Source organism: Dermacentor albipictus, chromosome 5 (assembly GCF_038994185.2).
Source record: "Dermacentor albipictus isolate Rhodes 1998 colony chromosome 5, USDA_Dalb.pri_finalv2, whole genome shotgun sequence".
Lineage (NCBI taxonomy): Eukaryota > Metazoa > Arthropoda > Arachnida > Ixodida > Ixodidae > Dermacentor > Dermacentor albipictus.
In genome coordinates, this window is record NC_091825.1 from 88,167,688 (window position 1) to 88,195,617 (window position 27,930).

General features: G+C 47.3%; 1 protein-coding gene across 2 annotated transcripts in view; it reads left to right on the forward strand.

Moving 5' to 3' along the window:
* The window catches only part of LOC135915977 (sodium-coupled monocarboxylate transporter 2-like), a 57,528-nt gene extending 29,966 nt beyond the window's left edge, over window positions 1–27,562 (forward strand). For both annotated transcript variants that reach the window (XM_070539676.1, XM_070539677.1), the window contains 5 exons: window positions 14,381–14,467; window positions 17,315–17,481; window positions 18,511–18,608; window positions 19,652–19,773; window positions 27,331–27,562. In XM_070539676.1, the coding sequence (XP_070395777.1) occupies window positions 14,381–14,467; window positions 17,315–17,481; window positions 18,511–18,608; window positions 19,652–19,773; window positions 27,331–27,438 (582 nt within the window). In that variant the 3' untranslated portion in view covers window positions 27,439–27,562. The remainder of the gene's footprint in view (window positions 1–14,380; window positions 14,468–17,314; window positions 17,482–18,510; window positions 18,609–19,651; window positions 19,774–27,330) is intronic.
* The last annotated feature ends 368 nt before the right edge of the window (window positions 27,563–27,930 follow it).

The following is a 27,930-nucleotide window of genomic DNA, read 5'->3' on the forward strand; positions in this document are numbered from 1 at the left end:
AATAAACACATGCACTCCTGCGGGTGCGAGTACCCAGTGCCTGAGCCATCGGCGTCAGCCATCTTTTATTCCTTTTGGAACGGGGCAGCCTGCGGCTATACAAAAGAAGATTTAGTTTTGTTCGGCATATTAATGCAACTTTAACGCGTACACGTCACTTTGACGCGGTGAGTTCTCGCGGTTTTGTGACTCCGCGTGACAGGCAGGTGAAGTGGCTATCGACCGAAAACTTTTCACCCAAAGCTGATGGCTAACAGCGAAAATGCGTCGAATCATAAATAAATATTTTTTCTTTCGTTCTTTCCAATAACGCATAACCAGTGTGTACACTTCATATTATATTGGGAGCTATCGTGGTTTTCGTGACGTCGCGTGACAGACAGGCGAAGTGAGGGTGGTCCAAAAATGTTTTTGACCAATCGCGGAGGGCTGATTGCAGAATTGCAATAGAAAAGTTTGGAATAGCTTCACGTTATAGCGGTCATATTCTAGAACAGGGCACATTTAAAACATTAACGTTTTATATAATAGCAGTTCAGTACCGCGGAAGGTCTTAGCTAAAGTGCGGTGCAAATAGCCTAATTTCTTTAGAGCTTTCCCGTTTACCTATTCGATATATTTAGACAAAGAAAGGTGTTCTGCTAGAATGACACCTAAGTATTTATATTTAGACACTCTTTTAAGCCGGATGCCATCCAGAGAATAATCGAACAAGAAGGGACTCTGTGTATTGGAAAATGACATGACGATGGTTTTACTACAGTTGGCGCTCATTTGCTACGTTTTGCACCAAGCGCAGAAATACATGATAGATTGGGCAAGACAGTGGGGGTCATCAATGGAGTTAATCTATTCGTATGATACACAGCCAACTCCATAAAGTCGGACTTTAATTGAGGCGCCACGAGGTAAGTCATTGACATATATCAGAAATAGTAAAGGGCTTAATATGAATCCCTGAGGAATGCTTGACGTAACGTCGACAGTAGTTGATTCCATTGAGTCAAAAGAAACAAATTGTCAGGGACAACAATAAAAAAAAAACTGGCTATCCAAGAAACAAGACAGGAATTTTTGAATATGGTGTTTAAGTTTACCAGTAGTTTAGAATGGACCACAAAATCAAAAGCTTTAGAAAAGTCAATAAATATGGCATCCACTTGATTACCGATGTCAAGGTTAGAAGCGATATTATGAACAAAATCGACTAATTGTGTTACAGTGATATGACCACGACGGAAACCATATTGGGCAGATATTAGAACCTCATTAGAGTTAACCCATTATTGCCCACTCGATTATATTTTGTGAAAAATGTGCTCTAACATCTTGCATGACTGGAATGTGAGAGATATCGGCCTGTAGTTAGAGAGAAGTTGTTTATCACCTGATTTATACAAAGGCAGGACTTTGGCAGTTTTCCCTTTAGTTGGTACTTCACTAGAGGCTAAGTAGGTCTGGAAAATTAAGGTAAGGTAATGAGCTGTCCAAGGGAGTAACCTACAAGGAAAGAATTCGGGATACCATCTGAACCGGTACACTCATTAGTGTGAAAATTCAAGACTAGGTTTAAGACACCATCAGAACTTATTACGATATCGCCTAGTTTATTAGTTTGTGCATCATAACTCAACTTTGGAACTACACGATTATCGACGGTGAAAACAGATTGGAAGTATGAGTTAACAGCATTCTAAACTACGGTGGGGTCTTTAGTAATAGCCTCGTTAATCTTGAAGTCCAGAACCTGCGAGGATTTGATTTAAGTAGAATAGGAGCTTACACTGAAAAACAGAAATCTTTAGCATTTTTAGTACGAGTACAAAGTTCCTATTTGGCTTTCTGAAAAGGAACGCGAAGAGCAGGATTAGAATGCTTTGATTTGCGTAGTTTACCGACACGGCGTGACAGGTGCAGGATATCACGGTTAATCGAAGAGTGCTTATTATTAATCTTTTTTTTGTTTTAATGGAACGTAATTACTGATGCAAGATTTTGCTAACGACTGAAAACAATCAACAAGACTCTCAAGATGACATTCGGTACTGAGGGACAAAAATGGTTAAAGTTATCTGCCAGAGTATCAGTCATAGACGTATCGTCAGCCTTGTTAAAATCCTGAAATGTGGAATAGGTAAAGCGTTCGTGTGGGATAGGATAGTAAATGTGCACGAGAACTGCGTTATAATCCGAAATTCCTTCCAAGGTATCATACTTAAAGCCTAAATGAGCAAAACTCTCACTGATAAACACTAAGTCAAGCATGGAGGTCTGCCGCGTGTTCTTATCAACTAATTGTATCAGGTTAGAACCGTAAAGAAAACGTAATTAGGCCTCTACAAATAGAGGCACTAGTGGCGAAATATGTAAGGCAAGGTCAGTGAATGTCAGGAACGTTAAAGTCACGAAGAATGATTTTGATCTGCCTAGGCTATGTTCATGTATAAAATGCGAAATATTATCGAACTCATTAGGGCAATAAATACCGCACAAATTGTTAAATTCTGCTTATGCACTAGTAACTCGTCCCAAACCGATTCTACATAGGGAGGACCTGGTAGAACCTTAAAGTTGAAATCTGAACGTAAAAGCAAAGCAACGCCCCCGCCTTTCTTATTCTGATGGTCGTAGCGGACAACAATGTAACCAGGGGGCATGAATTCTGTGTCGTGAATATCTTCATGGAGCCATGTTTCTGTGAAGCATATAACATGAGGAGAACATGAAGAAACTATAGCGAAAGAAATTGTGGAAATTTGTTATGTTTCTGGTATTAACATTCAAATGCGCAAAGACCTGTGGCGGAGTGATGAGATCGTCAACTTGATGAAGAAACATTCGGAAATTTTGCGCTAGAATCAAAACCAGGAACTCCAACTAAACTATATTTGAGGCACCGTCCGAGTAGTAATGAACGTTAACTATAAATAAATGATTAAACCTCATTTTAATAACCAAGCCGTTATTCCGCTGCTCAACCGAAGCGTACTGCACGCGCTCTGAACGAAAAGTCTTCGGAATGTTTCGTGCCGGCATTTCTTAGGTTATAAACGTTTTTCAGCATCACTAGCTTATCTCTGAATACAAGCAATATTAAAATGATAGGGCGAGAACGCCCAGGGCGCATTCCGCCTAACCTATGGAAGCGTTCAATACGCGGACAGTCATGGGAAAGATTGAACACGTTCGTGACCTTGGAGTCATGGCTCTCGTTAATATCGTCGGGTATGCCATGATGGATTATCTTAGTTATTCGTGAATGGTTTTCAATATCGTGATATTTGGCAGTTCGGCAACAGTGCGCTTTAGGAAAACAGCCTCAGAACGAAGCTGATGAGAGTATTGATCGGGTAGTGCCTTCGAACATGAGGTTTTGAGAGAAGCTGCACGCAATTCCAAGGCATCGAAACTTGTATTCAAAGCATTTTTGATTTCAGATATCTGCTGTGACATATTTCTCTCACAAGCAACTAAATCTTAAAGAACCTTCACAAGAGAATCCTAATCGCAAGTAGACATTGCCAGCTCGGCCAACGTCTCAAGGGCGCCAAGAACGCTGTCTTGGGATTTGTCGGGTTTGCCAATTTTAGACGCCGGTCCCATGAGGCCCGGGTTATGCTCAACATCACCGCTCAGGATAAGAAGGCTAAGGTGATGGACGACATAATAAAAATAATAAAGTCTACTAATAAATAATAAAGTCTAATAAATAATAAAGTCTACTACGCAAATAACTGTGTGGGCAACACAGCAACAGCGGGAATCGGTTATCGGGGGTAGGATACAGTACGAGCTTTGATATATATATATATATATATATATATATATATATATATATATATATATATATATATATATATATATATATATATATATATATATATATATATATATATATATATATTGCCACCTGGTGTTGTGAGACCGCAGTCAGCATTGCGTGCCCCGCAAAAACGGCGAAGAAGATGACGAAGTCAAAACAGATCACGCGCCAGCTTCTGATTATTTCTTTTTTCTCCAAACACAAAACGTTTACTTTTAGACTCCTATGCTCAAACTGTTAACTCCATTGTTGTTGTTGTTATTAGTTTTTTATGCACCTAATTTAATCTTCCGATTCATGGCCTATCCCCCACTGTGGGTATGGGCCATGGCCACTCAGGACAACAAAAACAACAACAGCTGGAGAACCGTCCCTTCGTGTCTGGTATTTTTTGTGTCTGGCTGCTGGTACTGCTGCTTGCTCTTGCCTTAGCGCGTGACAAACTGGTCGAGGTGCTGGGTAATCTAATCTATGCACCAAACCCCTCCGAGTAGCGGGAGATCCAGCCCCGAACCGTTGGTTACGCCTATACACCGCGACAGCAGAAGCATCCGTGGACAAGCCCCTGAGTTTGGACTCCTCCCAGACAAAATGGCAGCTCCGACCACCCCAATTGGTATGGAAGGCACAACGCCGATTCATTGTACGCTACTCAATCCGCGAACACCGAATCCCTTCCACGGCGCCATACGTGAGGATGCTCAAGTGGGATGACGCAGACAAACTGAAAAAACGTATATTTCAGCCTTAACGATGACGCACGTGTTCCGCATGAGAACCGTGCAGATGCCCTAACTTCATGGGCAGAATTTAAACGCTGTCTTCTTGAGACGTATGCGAGCCCTGATCGCTGAGAGCGAGCTGAGCGGGATCTCCAGTCCCGTATATAAATGCCGAACGAAGGTGCCGCAATGTATGTCGAGGACATGACGCGTCTCTTTCGACGAGCCACCCCAACAAGTCGGAAGAAAAGAAGGTGAGGTACCTCGTACGCGGAGTGAAAGAGCAGCTGTTCGGCGGTCCCGTGTGCAGTCTTCCCAAGACTGTGTCAGAATTTCTTTCCGAGATCGTCATCATGGAGCAGACTCTTCGGTAGCGAGCACCATCATACGAAGGCCAAGTGAACACTGCCTCACCTGTGTACTTCTTCGGAGCACTCGGGGACCACGTCAATTTCTTTCGAGAGCTCATTCGTTCTGTAATCCGCGAAGAACTCGACAAACTGTCGGTACCCTCACAGCCGACGCTCAGCTCTTTGTACAGCGTTCTACATGACGAAGTCCAGCATGCGCTAAGACAACCACCCTTCACAAGAAAAGCTCGACCGCTAAGAACTGACAGCCCCGTATGTCATATTCTCAAGCTTTGAGGCAACCTGCTCCACATTCCTCCTTGCTTAGCACCACGTGCCCGGCCATGCTACAGCCCGTCCAAGCGGCCTCGTATTAATAGGACCACCGACAGGCCCCAAGGAAATCAGACGTGTGGCGGGCACCTGATCGCCGTCCCCTTTGTTTTCACTGTGGCGAAGCTGGGCATGTCTACCGACAGTGCTCCTATCGAGAGCTCGGACTACGCGGATTCTCAGCAAAGTCGCCGCGACCTAGGCTCGGCCAGCGTCCTCCTGAAATTGAAAAATACGCTGCCCAGCAGCGCGGATCCCCATCAGCTCGACACCAGTCAAGCTGCCCTTCGCCGCAGTGGTTTTCTCCGACTCGCCGTACGTATTCGAGCGCGGTGCTGGGTCGGTCGCCCAGCTCGCGCCGGGAAAACTACCCACAGCGGCCTTCGAGGGTGAGGCCGCTCAGTCTGGACGTGCTCAAGGACCCCTACTGACGCGTAAGTGGACCGACGATATATCGACGACGACAGTACCTGCTGATTACGGAAGAAGAATTTCCTGGCACATTCCTGTACCGCTCGACGGTCGTAAATTGACTGCTTGAGTGGACACTGGAGCGGATTATTCTATAATCAGCGAAAAACTGGCCCCCTTCTGAAGAAAGTGACAACGCCTTGGAATCAAACGCCAGTTCACACAGCAGGCGAGCACATCGTCACACCACTCGGCATGTGCACGGCACGAATACAGATTCGCGGCTCTACGTTTGTCGCCAGCTTGATCATTCTCCCTCAGTGTTCTCGAAACCTAATCATCGGCATGGACTTTCTCACGGAACACGGAAAACTGTCATCCACATTCGACAACGCCTCGTCACTTTCTCGAGAAAGAGCGGTGCAGCGAGGACAAACACCATTCACCCTCGAGCATCTCTTCGTGTCATCGTTGACGCTATCACGTTACCACCGCGTATAGGCGTCATGGTTCAAGTGGAATGTGACAGAGTCTTACACGGCGAAACGGTCGCAGAAAGCAATCGCTCTCTCCTGCTTTCTCACGGTGTTTGCGTAGCAAGAAGCCTTATGGATCTCCATTGTGGCCACTGTGAGGTTCTTGTCATGAACTTCAGCTGCGAACACTGGCACATTTTCTCAGGTACTGCAATCGCCTACGCCGACCCGATCGCCGGTGTCACTAAGTGTTTTGTTTCCGAGGTAATCGGCACTGCTGAAGCACCTCTACGGTATGCGTCGAAATTAGTCCAACGCTTCCTGAAGAGAACAAACAACCCCGGCGCGAGCTGATGCTCGAGTTCCACTCTTGCTTTGCACGGTCGTCAAAGATACGTGAAACATCGATTACGAAACACCGCATCATCATCTATGACGACCCGCCCCCCATACAACAACAGCCTTATCGTGTTTACCCGACCGAACGACGTGCGATTCAAACGCAGGTGAAGGAAATGCTTCAAGAAAGCGTAACACAGTCTTGATGCAGTCCCTGGTCATCGCCAGTAGTTCTTGTTTAAAATAAAGATGGCACGCTTCGGTTTTGTGTTGACTACCGGAAGCTTAACAACGTCACAAAGAAAGACCTGTACCCGTTGCCTCGTGTCGACGATTCTCTAGACAAGATGAGGCACGCGAAGTATTTCTCCTCTATCGATCTAAAAAGCGGCTACTGGCAAATTGAAGTAGTTGAGCGGTACCGCGAGAAAACTTCTCTGGTGCCTCCGGACGGCCTTTACGAATTTGGTGTACTCCCTTTCGCCCTCTGTTCCGCTCCAGCCACATTCCAGCGCATTATGGATACCGTTCTCGCTGACCTCAAATGGAAAAGCTGTATCGTCTATCTCGATGATGTCGATGATGATGATGGTGATGAGCGCCTTCGACGCTTTCGGAATGTACTCGAAGCCATTCGGTTGGCTGATCTTACACACAAGCTTGAGAAACGCCATATCGGTTACGAGGAACTGAAATACCTTGGTCACGTCGTGAGCGCGGTAGGTGTTCGGCCCGATCCCGAGTTGACTGCTGCCGTAGCTGCTTTTCAGCTCCAACCAACAAGAAAAGTGCCCAACGATTTTTCGGCTTGTGTGCATATTATTGACGCTTCATTCAAAATTTGTTCAAGATTGCAGAGCCGCTATTTCGCCTTACGCGTGACGACGCGCCGTTTCTCTGGACTGATGAAGAACAGACCGCCTTTGTGGAGCTACAACTCCGATTGTCTTCTCCTTCCGTGCTCGGTCATTTTGATGAGGATGCTGACACAGAAGTACGCACTGATGCCAGATGTACGCACAGATGGTATATATATATATATATATATATATATATATATATATATATATATATATATATATATATATATATATATATATTAGTCTATAATGAGAAGCCAACAAACACTGACACCAAGTACAACATAGGGGAAATTCCATGTGCTTAATACATGAAATAAAGTAATGATAAATTAATGGAAATTAAGGTGGATGAAAAAACAACTTGCCGCAGGTGGGAACCGAACCCACAACCTTCGCATGTCGCGTGCGATGCTCTACCAATTGAGCTACCGCGGCGGCGTTTCCCCATCCACTTTCTTGGGTATTTATGTGTACTAGTAGAACCCTGGGAGTGTTAGCCAGCGCCCCCACTCACAGACCTTGGCGGCGGACGTGGAACGTCTTTTTTGCCGCAGGCGTCACGAGAACGTGATCTTTTCGGGTGAAGGCAACTCGTCAATAAACCCACATAGGCTACCTGAAGGCATCAATATTCATTCATTCATTCATTCAGAATTTATTTAAGACAACGAAAAGGTTGTCCAGGGTGACGTGGCAAAAGGCATACTTTGCCTGACGAGGCCACGCCACCCGGATGACAGGCGGCACCACAGGCTACAAAAATCAAGAAAGAGCATTACATAATAGAACACACATTCAATATTTTTTACACAATGCATAAGACATCCTTACAAAACACAGGCTTTCGGCGGAAAAACAAAACAGCATACTTCAAAGCACAATTCGACCATAGCAGTATTTACAAAACACACTAGTGATAGGTATACGTTCAGTTTTCACCTTTAAGGTTCATTTATGAGCATTGCTTTAATTAACATTTTGTATTTACGTATAGAGGGAGTGCTGCGTACAGTATCCAGAATAATAGGGTATTGATTAATTAAGTCAGGAATTTGCCATCCTAACCTCTGAAAACCGTAATTAGTGCGTACACGAGGTGTTTCCATACATTGTTTCCTAAGTTCGTATGTGCTAAGTTTAGTGTGATAGGTGGTTTCGAAGGTTATTTTGTCTAGTTTGTACTGGCGTAATATTTCCAGACATAATTTGTATGTGTGCAGTTTACTTATTTCTAGTATTCCATAAGACCTAAACAAGGGCCAGCAGCTGCGCAATAACTGTATTTTCCCAATAGCTCGTAACGCCCGCTTTTGAATTGCAAAGAGGGAATCTCGATTTGTTTGTGTCGTCGTTAACCATACAAGGGAACAGTAGCTTAAACGGGAATGTATTAATGAATAGTATATTTGCCGCTTTATGGACGCCGGGAGATATCTCAATTTGTTTAAAATGCCAACCGCCCGACAAAGATCACTTCGAAGCTGATCAACATGCGAATTCCAAGAGAGATTTTATATATTCCAAGAGAGATATTCCAAGATATATATATATATATATATATATATATATATATATATATATATATATATATATATATATATATATATATATATATATATATATATATATATATATATATATATATATATATATATATATATATTGTACTGAAGGCACTTGGCAGTGGGCATGGTGCTAGTGGATGAGAAGAAGACGACGAGGTGTGCTTGCTTCCCCGTTTCGAGATAGGACCGACCTGTTTTAAGCCTACCGCTGCAACCTAGAGCTAGTGCTGCTAGGCGAACACCACCCCCGTTGCATTTGGTGGAGCTGCTGGGTTTCTCTTCAACATCCTGGAACTCCGCAGTCGGACGCTACTACCAGCTGTTACAATGGATGAACCGGGACCGTCCCAGGCTGCTGCTCCCGTGCCCCCGGCGATCGTCTGCTCTGGTGTTCTCCGTCAGCGCGATCCGGCTATATTTAGCGGCACAGACGACCACGACGTGGAAGACTGGCTCGCCGAATATGACAGTGTAAGCGCCTATAATAAGTGGGACGACCGCGCCAAGCTCACCAATGTCATATTTTACTTGACTGACGTGGCCAACCTATGGTTCCGCAATCATGAAGCCGATTTTACCACCTGGTCGGCTTTCGCGGCGACTTTGGCTGAGGTCTTCGGCCGTCCCGCAGTTCGTCGGCTTCGTGCTGAGCAGCGCTTGCGTGGTCGAGCTCAACGCCAGGAAGAGACCTTCACCAGTTATATTGAAGACGTGCTCTCGCTCTGCAAGCGCGTCAACTCATCCATGGATGAAGCAGACAAGATCAAGCACGTCATGAAAGGCATCGATGAGCATGCCTTTCAGATGCTCGTCGCGAAGAGTCCCCGCACTATTGCCGAGGTCATACAGCTTTGCCAGCAGTACGACGAGCTGCGCAAGCAACGTGCATCAACACGCGCTGCTCAGCAAGACACTGCGGATCTCTCCGGTCGCGACGCTGCCGACATCTCTGCCTTAATGCCGGAGATAAAGCAGTTCATCCGCCAGGAAGTCGCACGCCAACTCTCTCTGGCGAATAGCGCACCCGAGCCGTCGACAACCCTGGCTCCTGCGCTTCGTCACGTCATTCAGACGCAAGTTGCCGCGGCGCTGCCATCTGCCCCTCCTCCGCAGCCTGCAGCTGGACCGCCAACGTACGCTGACGTTGTCGCCCGGCCTTACGCTCCTCCGGCTCCTGATTCATACCGGGCCACCGGCACCTACCATGTACCGCCGCCTCCTTCGCGTCCGCTAGTCGTTCCTTACTCGGCTGCTGGAGCCCCTGTCGTCAACCCGTGGCGAACACCTGTAACCGGCCAATCTGTTATTCATGCCATTTTCCGGGCCACGTAGCACGATTCTGCCGCCGTCGCAGCCCCCGTTTACCTGACAGTGGGGGTGCCTCAAGCTACAGGCCTGCTCGACTTCCGCATCAGGACCACTCCAACCTTCCTCCGGACACCTCTTACAGTCGCCTCCCCTTCGATTCACGCCGGTCGCCTTCCCCACGTCGCCGATCCATTTCCCCGATGGTTCGCCGACCCAGCCCAGCCCGAGAGGAAAACTAGCAGTCGCAGTTCCAGAGGCAAGAACTGCGTTTCCGTCGAACATTTCAAGGCCTCATTCTGCGCCGGCGAACGAAATTGAACTGTCCATAGACGGCGTCACCGTACACGCACTTATCGACACCAGAGCCGCCGTTTCTATTATTAGTGAGAAGCTCTGCCGCAATTTGAACAAAGTGACCATTCCCCTCACCTCTCTTTCTCTGCGTACGGCAACCTCGCATCGCATTCAGCCTTCAGCGTCGTGCACAGCCCGGGTTGTCATTCAAAGCGTTCTGCATGTTATCGAATTTGTCGTCCTGCCTCGTTCCTCGCACGACGTTATTCTTGGTTGGAATTTCCTATCAGTGAATCAAGCTCTTATCGACTGCGCTCGTTGCGAACTTACGTTATCAGTGCCGTGTTTTGACCCTGACGACTATTCTTCTCCTAAAGTTGTTGCCGCCTCTGACATCGATATTGCACCTTTCTCCGCCGCTCTGGTTCCTCTGTTATGTAGCTCTGCTGCGAACTCATCTGTCCTGTTTACGCCGTCGACCACTTGTGCGCGCCGCCGGAACTTTCTGCTTCCGTTTGCTGTCATCACTTTTTGCGAAGGTTCTGCTGCCCTTTACGTGTGCAATCCATCCGCCTGCCCATCATCCCTACTCCGCGGCGAGTGCCTGGGTACAGCTGAAGCTTTCGATAGCATTCTCCCGGCCACCATGTTTGGTGATACGGCATCACTTCCGATTTGTGCCGTAACTCCTGCCGCCGCGACCGATGCCCCTGTAGACGTCTTCGCTCGTTCCGTCGACGCAGAACTCACACCTGCGCAGCACACCGAAATCATCAAGCTCCTCCAGCGTTTTCGTGACTCATTTGACATTGGCCAACCATCCTTGGGCCGGGCGTCCGCAGTCGTTCACCGTATCGACACCGGCCAACAAACACCACTGCGCCAGCGACCGTATCGTGTGTCGGCCGCTGAACGCCGTGTCATCGACGAGCACGTTGACGACATGCTGGAGCGTGGCATCATCCAGCCCTCTAACAGTCCCTGGGCATCTCCGGTTGTCCTTGTTAAAAAGAAAGACGGCTCCATTCGGTTCTGCGTTGACTATCGCCGCCTTAACCGAATAACGCGCAAAGATGTATATCCTCTGCCACGCATCGACGATGCCTTGGACAGTCTGCAGGGAGCGGAATTCTTTTCCTCGCTGGATCTACGCTCCGGGTATTGGCAAGTGCCCATGGCAGAGGCCGATCGCCAAAAGACAGCCTTTGTAACTCCTGATGGGCTATATGAATTCACCGTCATGCCGTTCGGCCTCTGCAACGCGCCTGCCACTTTCGAGCGAATGATGGATAGCATTCTTCGAGGGCTGAAATGGAAAACGTGCCTCTGTTATTTGGATGACATTGTGGTTTTTTCCACCGACTTTGCGACACACCTCAGCCGCCTCGAGCAAGTCCTTGCGTGCCTCTCCACTGCAGGACTGCAACTAAATTTGAAGAAATGCCACTTCGGCGCTCGCACGCTTACTATTCTCGGTCATGTAGTTTCCAAAGACGGTATCCTCCCGGACCCCAGGAAACTTAGCGCCGTAACCGAGTTCCCCAAACCAACCACCATGAAAGAGCTTCGCAGTTTCATCGGCTTGTGCTCATATTTCCGGCGCTTCATCCGTAACTTTGCCTCTATCATCGCCCCCTTGACGCAGCTTCTCACCGGCAGTTCTGACCTATCAGCCTGGTCCCCGGCATGCGACGACGCATTCCAAGAACTGCGACGCGTTCTCACCTCTCCTCCAGTACTGCGACACTTCGATCCATCTGCACAAACTGAGGTCCATACGGACGCTAGCGGTGTCGGGCTCGGCGCTGTTCTTGCACAACGCAAGGATGGCTTCGAAGAGTACGTCGTCGCGTATGCTAGCCGCACCCTTACCAAAGCCGAGGCGAACTACTCGGTTACTGAAAAGGAATGTCTGGCCATCGTTTGGGCAATCGGAAAATTTCGTCCTTATGTGTACAGGCGTCCATTTGACATCGTGACCGACCATCATGCCCTATGCTGGTTATCTTCCTTAAAAGATCCAACTGGTCGGCTCGCCCGCTGGGCATTGCGCCTACAAGAGTATGACATCCGCGTTGTTTATCGCTCCGGCCGAAAACATTCAGACGCAGACGCTCTATCCCGGTCACCCCTGCCCTCCGGTCCTGGCCACTCGTCTATTTCCACACATGGAGCCTTCGCCCTCAACATTACCGACATGCCATCAGAGCAGCGCAAGGACCCATGGATCTCTTCGCTTCTTGACTTCCTGTCTAGCCAGTGGCCAGCGCCAATTTCTCGGACGCTCCGTCGTCAAGCAGCGCACTTCATCATTCGAGATAACCTGCTGTACCGCCGCAACTACAATTCGAGCGGTCGCAAGTGGTTGCTTGTTATACCCCGACACCTGCGCCCTGACATCTGCGCCACGTTCCACGACGATCCCCAATGCGGCCACGCTGGTGTCTTAAAGACATACTCTCGCATCCAGCTTCGGTACTACTGGCGCGGTATGTACCGCTTCGTTCGCCAGTACGTCCGGTCCTGCCTCATATGCCAACGACGCAAGACGCCACCTCAACATGCCACCGGCCCCTTGCAACCTTTACCATGCCCCGCGCGCGCGTTCGACCGCGTCGGCATTGACCTATACGGTCCGCTTCCCAACACTCCAAGCGGCAACCGCTGGGTTATTGTCGCTATCGACCACCTCACGCGGTACGCCGAAACTTCAGCCCTAGCATCTGCCACAGCAAAAGACGTCGCCAGTTTTCTCCTTCGAAACCTGATTTTACGCCATGGAGCACCTAGAGAATTACTGAGCGACCGCGGTCGCGTTTTTCTCTCCGACGTCATTGCAGCATTGCTAAAGGAGTGTCGCATCATTCACCGCACCACCACGGCATATCATCCTCAAACTAATGGGATGACAGAGCGTTTCAACCGCACCCTTGGCGACATGTTGGCCATGTATGCTTCATCTGACCACTCGAATTGGGATCGCATTCTGCCTTTCGTCACCTACGCTTACAATACCGCCAAGCAAAGCACCACTGGGTTCTCCCCTTTCTTTCTCCTTTACGGACACGAACCTTCATGCACTATGGACACGATTCTGCCTTACCGACCAGATGCTTCGGAGTGCACGACTGTTTCTAGAGCGGCTGCTTACGCCGAAGAATGTCGCCAGCTCGCTCGTTCGTTGACATCCCAGGACCAGTGGCGCCAAAAGCATCGCCATGATTCATCTACTGCGGCTACGTGCTTTGCTCCTGGCTCGCTGGTCTGGTTGTGGGTGCCCTCTACTCCTCCAGGCCTTTCCTCTAAGCTGCTCTCCAAGTACCACGGTCCTTATAGGGTACTGAAAAAAACATCCGCGGTCAACTACCTCATCGAGCCAACGGAAGCGCCTTCCGACCAGCGTCGTCGCGGCCAGGAAATTGTGCACGTCTCCCGGCTCAAGCAGTGCCATGACCCCCCTGTGTTTTCCTGCCCTTAGGTCGCCAGGATGGCTACTCTTTCGGTGGGGAGTGATTGTACTGAAGGCACTTGGCAGTGGGCATGGTGCTAGTGGATGAGAAGAAGACGACGAGGTGTGCTTGCTTCCCCGTTTCGAGATAGGACCGACCTGTTTTAAGCCTACCGCTGCAACCTAGAGCTAGCGCTGCTAGGCGAACACCACCCCCGTTGCAATATATATATATATATATATATATATGTATATATTGTTTTTATGATAACCTGATATATCGCAGGCGCTTAAAGCTCCAAACACTACAAGCACAAACGCTGTTATCTTTGTTTCTAATGTCTGCGTTCGCTCAACGTGCGCAATCTTCTATTTCTTGCAGTGGCTCCGTACGACATTGAATAATCACAAAGTACCTTTCCTAACGTCCTCAAATTTGCCAACGCAGGCTACGTCATCGCTGGTGGGGGCCCTGTCCGGTCCTCTTCTGGCCATCTTCGTTCTGGGCATCTTTTTTCCTTGCTGCAGGAAGAAGGTGACGGCCACTGATAAAAAGTTCTGAATAACTCGACACCAGTATCAATAGCACTTCTCTAGTTTCAAACGCGACAACGACAACGACGATGACGATGATAACAATAACAACTACTAACAACAACTTTGTGATAGCTGGTTCTAACGCAGCCTACCATCCCGCTTTTCTGCACCTAAAAACAATAACATCAACAACAATAACACGAAAAGAAGGAAGTCGGTATATCGGTGCCTGTCACCGAATTCATCGATTTAGGAGCACTTGATTTCGGCTTACATTTATCTCGTGTCACAGACAGTCCATTTTCAAGGCACCGTCCTTTTTCTTTGTCGACCTGCGGCAAGTGGTTTCTGTAGTACTATATAAGTACATTGCCATCCACGAGAGTATAGCGAATAATATTTCATCACTATATACTCGACACAGCCCTCGGTTTAACTCATAGGCCACGTAAATGTCCAAAGCTGCACTGTCCCTGTAATCTACAACGCTGCTGGTGCTTTGCCGTATATCTATATGGATTTACCACTGGATCTAAGTGGTCCCCGTTCTTCAATGACCCGTCACAGCGATTCGTCGGCGAAAATTCGTGTACGAGGCTGCACTGGAGCGAAAGTGCGTTAGTGAAAGGGGTCATGACACGATCGTGCTACTATTCGCAGTTTTACATGTTCGCCCAGAGTAGAGGGCACAATCTGGCAACACACGCACGCACGCACGCACACACGCACACATTAAAGCCTACCAGCGCACATTTTATTACTAAATATCAATTTAATATAGCTGCCCATAAACCCCTCCTAACGACAGCGACCGCACTTTTGGTGTAGGTTATGTGACATCGCGAAATGAGGAACCCCCACTGTGTCACCTGCATTGAAACAGTGCGAGTTCACATCGTACGTTTTGCACCGCATGCCCTGGCCCCCATCGGAGCAGCGAGGGCACCGCAGTTGTATTGTGCCCACAAACGCTTCACTCGTACAGAAATCTAACTCACTGCTTTGCAGTGTTCAACATAGCGACATAGCCACTGAGCTACCGCGGTGAACAAGTAACGAGAGTATGACATCATCGTGATTAAGCAAATTTTGTCGAATATTCTGGTTCTGAAACCTATAGCAATATAACATTTGTGTCGTAGAATTTACTGTGCGATAACTTGACTGGTTTTACTTTTATGCATCGTTTTCTATCGTGAGCTCCCAAGAAAATGAACCAGAGGAGTAGGAGTAGTATATTAATAGACGTCCTAAACGCGGCTGATAAATTCTAAATGCCAAAAATGAAATAAAACCTGTTTAATTTCTACCAGATTAAATGACAGAACTGCGCTGTCATCGTATCTCTCTCCAGAGATCACCTCGAGGTAAATGAGCGCCCGAAGTATTGTGAATGACGGCACTGCGCTGGGGTTATCGTAGGTCTCTTCAGCAATCACTTCACAGCAAATGAACGCAGAGCATTTGATAAAAAAAATGCCGTTTAGTGCTTTTCTCAATACTGGACCTTGTAGAGAAAATTCTTGGGCATATAGAGAAGGACATCAGAATTTGTGGAACATAGCGCTAATATAGACATCTGAGGCGAAAGTTAACTCCCGTCATTCTCGGTGCATCACGCTGCTTCCTGTTATGAGAATGGTTTGCCCGCGCAATAGTCCTCTGTCATTGTATATTCTCTTTCGCCAGTCCCGAAGCACCAGGTGTGGCACCAAGTCCGTCATATACGGTGTAGCCTTGCGAATGCTCTTTTCACGGTGGGCAAAGAAAGAAATTTGTAAGCGAAAGGCTGGGAGGCTAACCATGACCGGTGCCGGTTTGCTATCCTGCACTAAGCGAAGTGCAGAGAGGAGAGAACGATTAAAACGGGAGAAACTCCTGCTTTTATATGCATTCAATGTTGCCGACGTGTTAAATATCTCACAGGGCTGTGTCACAAATGGTCTCTCAGTCCAGTTGCCTTCGCGAATCGCAGCAGCGCTTTTGTGGCCTTCTTCACCTGAGCTTCAGGTCTTTGCGTGGTTCGATCAGAGCGGCGCGGAGAGCGAGCATTTCATATTCGAAGGACGGGCAATAGCGCAGAAGGTGACGTATAGCTTTTTCGAAACCACAGACATTGCAGTCAACGCTGTCAGTCCTTTCTACTCAGGAGTTAGAGATTTTGCGTATGCAGATGGCTTTGCGAATCCGAAGGCAACTTTGCGCTCACAAGGCGCCACACCCTGCTTGCATTATGTTGTACAGCATTGGGGTTCTTTCGTGTGCCCTTCCGCGCTCATCTGTAAGCCCGGCGGTGTGCGTCCCCTGACTTTGTGTACGCAAAATCTAAAGCTCCCTAATGATTAGGTGTTGGCGAATGCAGCGTCCATTTGTAAACGAAAAAGTAGCACTACATCCTTTCGGGCAAGACGAAGTAATTAGCGTAGTTTTATTGAAAGAGTCGTGTGCTTGCAACCCATTGTGTAGTGAAATCAAGACAATGCCATTTATGTTATGCAACTGTCATGTGATATTGCGCTTAAGTTGCGCTGGAAATGCTCCTTGGGACGTAATCGTCGCCGTTCATCAACGCATGAGACCCCAAAATTACTATCGCGTTAATAATGTTATTTTAAAATTTTGGGTTACCAGGTTAGCGTGATCACTTTGTCACATGAAACTTTCCTTGTGGGCGCATGTGCACACGGAACCTCCCCTTTCCCATGTTTCAATTTCCTCCTCCCCCTATCTTGGTATAGCCAACCGGACAGCCTTCGAGTTCAACTCGCTACCATTTTTTTCGCCGTGTTTTCTCTGTGAACGTGCTCCATGCAGCCTTAACACATACTGCACATGCACAACGCAGGGTGCCATGGCAGGCATCCTCGTTGGCATCGCTATCTCTGGTTGGCAGGCGCTAGGCTCCATCGTGTACCCTCGGAAAGCGGACGCGCTGCCTAGGTCAACCGCCGGATGCTCCGACTTCAACCGAACCATCAACGCTGGATCTTACGAGTTACCTCCCGCGCCAAGGTATGTTTGTAAACCTGCACCTTCCTGCGTACGCAGCGAAAAACTGATACTCGAAAATAGCGAGGGTTTCTTTACGCACTATTATGCCTCGGCGCAGTTTACACATTTTACTAAAGCTTTATATTGTGCTATCTCGAGGTGGCTGTAAACTTCGCGCCAACGTCTATACGAGCGTGCTAAGGGCTGCTCTGCAACCATGGGGATGTAGGGATTGCATATGGATGATTGCGGGGTCTAAAATACGTTCATGCTTAAAAGATAAAGCCTTCGTAGAAAGAAATCTTCGCAAAGCACCTTAATACTCGCATAATGCATCCTTCATTAATGTCTACTCAGGTACTGTGGAGCAAGCAAGCGGAATGAGACGTAAACACGTGATTAAAACCCGCGCACGATGAACGCAGGGCTGGGTCAGTTTCCCTCCAACTTTTTCAATCCAGCGGTGCGGTTTACATCTGATATGACAGTCGCACGACAGCGCCATTGCTTATGATTTATTAAAAAGGCTTCGTTTAAGAGAAGACCGATCGCTATGCGGGAAACCATAACGGGCTGAGAATTCCCTAGAGCACGAGCTATACCGGCATCTTCTTGAACGTCTCGTCACATTAGTGCACGATACATTCTGTAAATAGTCACAGGTCGTCAATTGTTCTTCATTTCCGCAACAATATGGTGTCTTTCCTATCGCGTGTTACCACTCTAGTCATGAGCTCAACACGTGGAAACGCAAAATGTTCTCGCTCGCGGCGAGCAATGTCAGAGCAGCAAGATAGCGAACATGGCTTCGAGTGTAAGTGGCGCAATTATATCCCAACAAACTTCGGCGCAACTCGTGAAGTTATAGCGCGTGTTCGAAAGGTGTTTAGTGTTTCAGAGCCCTTTCAACGCGAGGTGTTTTTTGTTTTGACGGATGAAGACCGAAAATCTAGACGCTTGCATGAACAGCTTTTGAAGATGACTAGAAACTGAACTCCCTTGTACATCCCGTGCCCCATGCTAAACCGCTCGCCTTGTTCACGTATGCAGTGGGATCCTCCGGTTCTACCACATCTCCTTCATGTGGGTCGTCCTAGTCGGCTTTCTCACCCACGTGATCGTCTCGCTGGTCGTCAGTCTCCTCTTTGGTAAGATGCGGACAAGGCGGCATTGTTGTGAAATGTATGTGTGTACAGTCGCGGACAGAATAAAATGGACCATGGGATCTCCGAAAACGTTCAATTCCCGAGCAGCCTGTAGCAGTAACCAGTAAAACTGCCCACGACAACGTTGTTAGCATATTCTAGTCGAAGTCCAAAATGCAAATACCAGATTGCGTTGTGAGGTTGCGGAGATATTCAGCTTTTTCTTAGATTTCATGGTCCATAATATTCTGTCCGCGACTGTACATGTATTGAGCTGAGACAGCGAGAAAGTCATTTAGCCAAAGGTGCAGTATTCGTGTATTTGAGTCTTTATGTTTTCATTAGCGATCATTCAAACTTAAAAAAAAAAAGCGAGGCCCTATTTAGTCGTACCCATAGCTACCACATCTAGCGTTTGGTACAGTTAAAAATTAAGGTTAGAAAACTCGTATAAAATACTGAACTTGTACACCACCTTTTACTAAGTGACACTAATATTTAAACTACTACTAAAATTAAATTTAGTTCTGCAAAAAACTCTGCGCGGCCAGCCCTTTTACATCTGTACCGCATTAGATCACCTAGAATACCGATCATTTCAGGGACGATAGTCCTTGGGCCAAGCCCACATGCGCCGCAAGCTCAGAAAGCGACACGTGCTTGCTCCCGTTAATGAAGTTTATAAACATCAGTGACCGACTGTTGTGTCTTTGCACACATCTGGATGAAGCACCCTGTGTGTTCTTTCTTTCTTTCTTTCTTTCTTTCTTTCTTTCTTTCTTTCTTTCTTTCTTTCTTTCTTTCTTTCTTTCTTTCTTTCTTTCTTTCTTTCTTTCCTTTTTTCTTTCTTTCTTTCTTTCTTTCTTTCTTTCTTTCCTTCTTTCTTTCTTACCATGTTTTAACCCCTTCCTCCTGCTGAGGGTAGCAAGCCGGACATCCATTTGCGTGACCTCGTTGCCTTTCCTTCCTTTTTTTTCTTTTCTTTTTTCTCTCTCTCCCTAATGGCTGTCATGGTCTTTAACGACAACGACTTTGCTTTGGTGCAGAACGCAACGAGAAGGACTGCGTGGATCCCCAGTACATCTGCCCCTTCATACGGCCATGTATGGGAAACTACACCCGGTGCAGTAAGGACGCTGACAACGCACTCGGGGAGCAACTGCCAATGGTTAGTATATCTATAGAGTGCAGTCATTAGTGTCGGAGTGGTGTGTATACCACGTGCCTGCCACTACGAAGTATGCGAACACTGTGTGCATCTTAGCTTGTGCACTTAATAAATGGCAATGGGGAGAGCCAGCTATCAACGAAAAAAAAGAGAGTTTCATATTGTCATTATGCACGTTAAAAAGTGAAAGAAACGATGATAATGGTTTACAGCGACAGCAGTTCTACCAAGATGAAACAAGTTTTATGCACGTCTGGTCGGCATTTCAAAGTCGGGAAACACGGTAATCGCGATGCATTAAGTTCGCCACGTGCCTTCGAATGCTGTATGCAACCACCAAGAGAGCTCCACAGCTATAGCCATTTCCGATCCCTGTTTTGTAGATGATACCCTATTTATGAACTTGCTCCTTTGCAGCGCACATTCAGTGCTGGCCTCTCTTTGCATTTACTCCGCGTAGTACACACGCACAACCTGAATATATTTGCACCACGTGAGCCGTGTGACGCTAAATCCACCACCCTTTATCCAAATGCCCTACATGTCAAAGTGTATCACGGATAACAATGTCATTCTAGATTACTTGTACATAGAAACCAGCTTCCTTAGCACATCGTGCGCCTTAGCAATCGCAGGCGCGAAGTCCGACCAGCAACGCTTGCTCGTACTGGTTGTAACATACTAACTGAGCACCTCGTCGGCTCAGTGGTCCCGAGAGCTGCTACTTGTCCTTCTTAACCGAAGCTTTCTTTGCCTAGCATTCCATGGTTTTGCCTGGGTTGGTCGGTTGGTCGCTTGTCGGAATCTTCCCGAGTAACTTCAAACGCACGCTTCTAAAAAAAAAGTAGGGGCGCGTTCGGTAGCGAGATTCGAACCCAGGCCCACCAGTACACAAGCCAGCTGCCCCTAACCATTCGGCCACAAACGTACTTTTTTTTCTTTATTGCCGCAATAAACAGCACAAGCACCAAATAAACTCATTCGAGGAGCCAGTCTCCAAGAACTGGCCTTATTGTGCTAACCCATTAATATTCGTGCATGTTCAACAATGCTTCAACCCTAGGGAGCCATTCAGGCTCTGGGGTTTGAAAGTGGTACACAGCTCTAATTCTGCTGATGCTTTTCTTGAAATATAGCCGTATCGGCTTCACGTCTATGTCAGCATTCCGAACTGCCATCCTAGATCGTCAGATGCTGCGCAGGCTCAAGAGCATAATGACGTCGAATAGAATACCATGCTCATTTTCAACTGCCAAAGATCTTATGCCGAAAGCGTCCACAGGTAGGTCTTTCTTGAGGGTACGTTATAAGATATCCCAGAAGAAAAATGCTTCCCAACAATCCAGAAATACATGCTCGATCGTCTCTGACTTCCGACAAATGAAACAGTGAGTCCTCCAAGGTACAAAAATCTTTTAAACCCTCCTGGTACATTCATACCTTCAGCTCGTTTAAGAACATGCGCCCATGGCTCGGCACAAAAGCGTGATCTATACAAAGGAATGGGAGAGACCATATCACATAGATCACTATATAGTTTCTTCTGCGACACAGTCTAAAGGTAGTCCAAAGAGAAAAAAGCCTGCAGGAAAGTACACAACAGGTCTACCTCTTTCAGGTATCCGCTGAGGCCTCCCGGCATACGTTCCGACGCGACTACTAAATTAAGCAATGCTCTCCCCAGTCTAATTTGACAAGCAGTCCGGAGAAACGGGTCTGATACATCTCGAAAAAACATGAATCTGTTCACTAGCTGCTGTATGTAGAGGTGCGACAAACTCATTCCCCCGTAGCACACACGACGAAATAGGTTGGTTCACCGTGTGTGCTCCCACGCAGATCCCCAAATGAAAACACCGATAAATCTATGCATCTTTTGGACATTCACACGTGAACAATGAATTACTTGCATTATATACCACAATTTTCCTATTAAAAGCAAGTTCCATATCGTTGCTCTCGCAAACATTTACCAATAAAAGAACTTGTGGTTGTCAACTTTCTCACGAACTTCAGCGACCTTGCGCTGCCACAAACGCTCGCTATCTTCATAATTTTCCAACGGCGATCACAAATAGGTTGCCGGAGTCGTATCCCACCTCATATTACAGAAAATGTTTGGGGACGTTGGCTAGTGTCCGTTCCAAAATCCCAAACACTCTCCCCAGTTGATTGCACCGCCATTAACCTCACAGAAATATTTGACAACTTTTGCAGCATTAATGATGCTTTCGTGATCAGCACAAAAAAAGTGCTATGTTGCCTGCATATGCAAGCAGACGTACTTCCGCTGCATGGAGACGAAATCCTCGTATGGTGGTGCTGTTGATTATGCTCAAAAATATTCAATGTACATGAAAAAAAGCAATGGCCATGAATGCACGTATTTTACTATCGTGCATACATCGACTAGCTCTTTGAGATTATTGCTCGGTGTTGATGTTTATGATTTCAATGCTATGGGACATACCACAACGGAGAGTAGGTTTCAGATCAGAACGACCTCTCTGCGTGCATTTCCGTAATTAAGTTTCTCTCAACAAAATCCCACCAACGCGACCGCCTCGCAAAGATCATTCGCAGAGCAGTCAAGGAAAACGGGGAAACCGAAGTAGTCAGACCCATAGATAGCAAGTACCTCCCGGTTACAGCCACGGAAAGGCACCCCGAGTACGGTGGCCAGGCCTACGAGAAGCTCGACCGCGACATCAGCGTCCAGGAGGTGCGCGAGTGGCCCTGCACGAACTAAACAGCAAGTCGGCGGCCGGCTCGGATCACATCTCGAACAGGGCGCTCAAGAACCTCAGCGATGCGGCCATCGAAAACCTCACCGCTTATTGCACAGTCTTCCACTGCCCCAGCAGTGGAAGACTGTCAAGACCATCCTCATCCCCAAACCAGGCAAGTGGCCGAACACGGACAACCTCCGGCCCATCTCACTCACGTCCTGCGTGGACAAGGTGTTGAAGCACGTCCTCATGTCTAGGTGGCAGGACTACCTGGAGGAGTCGGCACCCAAGACGGCGCTCCCTCGGCACCCAAGACGCGATGATTATGTTGAAGAAAGATATCATTGATGATGACACCCTAACGAAAGGCAACAAGGCCATCCTGGGGCTGGTCCTGCAGAGTGCCTTCGACAAGGTGAAGCACTCTGCGATCCTAGACCAGGTGTCCAGACTCAACATGGGCGCAAGAACATACAATTACATCAAGGACTTTCTGATGGGGCGGACTACCGAGCTCTGCGCAGGCGATCTACGGCTCCAAGAGGCTCGGCAGTGTCGGGACCCCCCAGGGCTCGGTCATCTCACCGTGGTTATTCAACCTCGTTATGATCGGGATGGCCAAGCGACTCTCTCCCACTGACATCACGCTGTGGGTTCCGGGAGGCAGCGATGGTCACATTGAGAGTACGCTGCAAGAAGCCGTCGGCGCAATTGAAAACCAGCTAGACAGTTCCGGTTTGATCTGCTCACCGAGCAAGTCAGAACTGCTGGTGTTACCACCGAAATACGGCAAACGTAACAAGAGTGAACCGAGGGATTACGAGGCCATCAAGATCGTGACGAGGAACGGCCACCTGAACCCGGAGGTCGACAAAATCCGGGTGCTCGGCATGGTTATAGACAAGCGACGGGGCAACGGTGAGACCATTTTCCGCCTTACAGCCAAGATTACCAATGTAATACGTTTCATCAGACGGGTCGCCAACCGCAAGGCCGGGATGAAGGAGGAAAGCTTGATTCGGCTTGTGCACTCCTTCGTAATCAGCGACGTCACCTATGTTGTAGCCTTCCACAACTGGATGCAGTGTGAAAAGAATAAGATCAATGCCCTGATACGCCGAGCTTACAAGGCGGCGCTCGGACTATTCGAGTGTACGAATAGCCTGAACAAGCTCCTGAGCCTGGGGTTACACAATACCCTCGAGGAAATTGCGGAAGCGCAGCGGACCGCCCAGCAGGAGCGGCTTCAATACTTGCCCAGCAGGAGCGGCACTTCAGTTGCCGCTCCTGAGTTGGCCCACCGCAATATTTGCGGGGAAGAAACGGCGGCCAAAGCGCACGACAGGAAACGCGGCAGGTTTCCTACCCACCACAAGGTGGCCGATGGTTCCCTATGAATAGGTATAGGCGGCTTCCACTCCAGCAATTTCTTTTTTTATATGCTTGTAGCTTACGACCACCTGCACGCGTCGTCTTCTTAGGTGCCTTTTCAATGCTCATAATAAGGAAATTGGGCAGTTACCAGCCCTGCAGCCTTGACAAACCTGATTCAGTCGTATAATACATTACCAATTCATTACCAATTCACCCAAAGGGAAATTTCGCTGCAGTTTACTGCGTCCAGTTCATCGTGAGATATGCATGTTCTGTTTCATAATAATCTACCACTTCTGCTGTATCTGCGAAGCATGCTCTGACGCTCTAAAGACGGGACTGCGAAAGGACACGCACACTGCTGTCCCTGCGCTCCCGATTCAAAGAAGCCACGGCTTGTATCCAATGCCAAGTCGCATTACTGCATGTTCGCGCGGCGGCTGGCTCAAATACTTAGAAGTAGGGTTTAAAGCCAGAGTGACAAATTTTAGCCCACCAAACTTCATGGACCGTAGTGGAGGTGCCATTCGAGTGATAAATTGCCTATTCGATTGTTTAACAATATTCCGCCGAATGAGTGGTACTGACACATACTCTCGAAGCTGTAGAACTTCACTTAACGCTTCTCGCTACTAAAAAGATTGCACATAGCGAATGCGAAGGTTAGCAAGCACTCACAATATATTTTACTTTTGTACTAAACCTGTCTAGAAATACCAGACCGACGTCATCGACGTCATCGTGACGTCATTTGTGTAGCATAGTGCTAGGTATGATGTAGGCCATAAAAGATAAGCAAGGGCGCTGCGTGCATTTCTTCTCCCGACGCCCGTGTGCGGCAGCCACAGCCACGGCCGGTGGATCAAAAACGAAAAAAAAGAGAGAAAAAAAAGTGGTGCCGCACCGAGGAAAGGAACGGAGAGAGCCAGTGTTTCGTGACGTCACTACGCACCTGGCTCTTGGATACCAACACCGAAACTACCTCTTAACAACAAGTGTTGTTGCGAGTTTGTATGAGGCGTCCTCGCTCATGCCAGCACTTTATGCTAAGCCTTCCAGGGCTTCCAAATTTATTCTACGCTAAGAACGACAAATTGAAAATGTGATGAGAGTGCGCCTTTAACTTTTATTGACTGTGATGAAGGATGTTCTGATTGCAACTGGTGGTGTTGACTCCGTTTTAGTGGTTCTCCTGCAGATTCGTGCTTTCTCTCGAGATGCTGATTAGATCAAGACTCAGTGACACAACCGCGTTAAAAAGTAGCAGCAAAACTGAAGTTGCAAAGAATACTCAAACATAATTTTGCCAACATAACATAGTAACCACATAACACATAGTAACAACTAACATAACAGCAAACAGTTACAAAACGGCACAGCGAAAACTAGGAATGCTGTCACGTAAATTGAAAGAAGTGTCTCATGACATAAAGCTCAAGGGTTACACTACAATTGTTTAACCTGCATTGGAGTACGCAAGTATTGTGTGACCACCGTACCCACTGACGCTAATAAGTCATATCGAACGAGTACAGCATCTTGCCGTAGCCCTTTATTTTATCTAAATATGAGCGTACTGAATCTCTTACCGCGCCGCTTGCTAGGGCGAACCTCCAGAAACCTGCTTCATGCAGGAAGATATCCAGGCTAAATTTTTTTATGAACTGTACAATGACAAGCTAAATATAAATCTTGAACTATATTTGCAGCCTCCCAGCAGAGCGTCTTCCCTTTCCTGTCGCCCACATTGGAACTTATATGTGCCTAGAGTAGATGTTTACAAACATTCATTTCTGGTCAAAAGTATAGAAAAGCGGAATAAACTAAATTCAAAAACTTTTGGCGGCACAATCGATTTTTGAAGACGAGGTGGAATCACCAATAGCTTAAACTTTAATTTCGCGTTTTTTTATTTCTATGAAGAGCTGTATGACATTGTTTTATGCTGTTTATATGCTGTTTGCACATATTGCTCATAGCGTTGTGAAAATTCCCGCGCTGTACTAGCCCGAAAGCGCTCACAGTATTGAAGAAAGAAAGAAAGAAAATGGTTTTTGCCATAATCGTTGCACGTAGCACTAGTTCCGAGAAATGCGGGCTATAAATGTTACCTGAAATGCATTGCTTTTCTAATTAAAAATTTCACACACTGGATTTTTTTTACACAGTGCAAGGACATATCAACTAGCCCCGCGGGTGCTTAATGGCTATGGTGTTGTGCTGCCAAGCACGAGGTCGCGGGATCGAATTTCGGCCGCGGTGGCCGCATTTCGATGGGGGCGAAATGCAATAATGCCGGCGTCCAGCGCATTTCGGTGTCCAGCGCATTCCGGGCACGTTAAAGATCCCCTGGTGGTCATAATTAGTCCGCAGTCCCCCAATACGGCGAGCCTCATAATCAAATCGTGGTTTTGACACGCAAAAGCCCAGAGTTCAGAACGTATTAACTGAAACAGCAATGCGCTGTGCTGCTGGATATGGCTTCTGGTAGCAAAGGAAAAAAAATCAATAAATCGCGCTGACACAGCACAGATGTATAGACTATGCTTTAGCGTATCAATGCGTCACATTTTAAATCACTCGACTGCTCAGTTTCCTTCTCATTTTTTTTTAAATGTTTTATCGAACGTGCCTTAAGAAATGAAAGGACATAAAAAAATTGAAGGACGCTTAAGCTTCGTCTTTAAGAGTGGCACGTGACAGCATTCAAAGATCCCTGACTGCTTCTCATGCTTCCCGGCAAGTGCACGTTATTAGAGACTGGATTGCGCGACATTTTGACGAGACACTAAGAAGAGAAACGCACACCGCAGAGCGCTTTTTGGAAGGGGCTAGCGACAAGAGAACGTTATGAAACCATAATGTTTATCGGGAAGCGCTGGTGGCCAATGCTATGCACGAAGCTCCCTCGTATAGAAATGCCGCAACGGGCCGATCCTAGGCGTAGTGCACAGGCGCGCCCAAAAATTACATCATTTTCAGGTTTGTGTTATTGTTTCGCACATTTAATATTTAAGTCTTGGGTGATTGAACATAAAAGGCAGGTGCTGTCATTGTTTTACTTCATGACATTTGTTTGTGAGCATTCATTCTCAACATTCAGAATAACTTCGTCAAGAATGTAAGACAACGTATGAGCAACTTTAGTGACAGAATGGTGGGGCAATATAACCCGCATATACCGCCTGTCATATAGTATGGCGTGCCATATTTTATACCTAAATACATATACATATGCCTAAATAGATGGGGATGCCGACACCGCACGTCGGCGCCGGATCGCTTTAATAAACGAGGAGTATTGTCGGAGAGATGAGAGCTGCGGAAGGTCTCGGTGTATTCAGCATCATACGATAACGACTACTCTCGCAAAATAATCAGCGTGGAAAGTTACATCTGCTATGTTTGCGACATAATTTTTACTTTCCCCTGCATTGATTCTCATATCCAACAGAACGGAACTGCACCAACTGAACTCTGCGAGCTGACGTTGGAATGGCAACAGCCTACCGGAACCACAGGGCCTAGAACTACAGAACCACAGCGCACAATGTCAACTTGAAATGTCATGGAACTCCACTCTTTCATTTCCATCGTGTTTTGCTTACCTTTTACGCGGACATAGAATGTCCACGCATGTTTCAAAATATGTCTGACTTTCTGCATCATGCCAGTGAAAAATAAAGAAAAACTAGTCATTGCCACATGTTTGCTTGAGTGTGATTATGAAGTTTGGAAAGGGCCCCATGTCTCCTTTGACATTGCCTAACGCAGTTGAAGTAAACACGCGCGCCATGCACAGAATGGTGGCGCTAGAAGCTGGGAAGCCACAAATAAGCAAACAGTCGTGGGTCCTTCCGCGGGCTTAACAGGAACCTTACTGACACGTCGTGACGCAATAAGGGTTATGCACGTGAAGTCACCACGGAAAACGCTGTCGATTGGCGCGTCTAAGAGGGACGCCAGTTGCAATCCGTCGGCTAGCACGCCTTTTTCATGCAGTCGCACGGTCCCTGGTTTTCTCGTCACCCCGTTTGCCTGTCGTTCGCAAGCA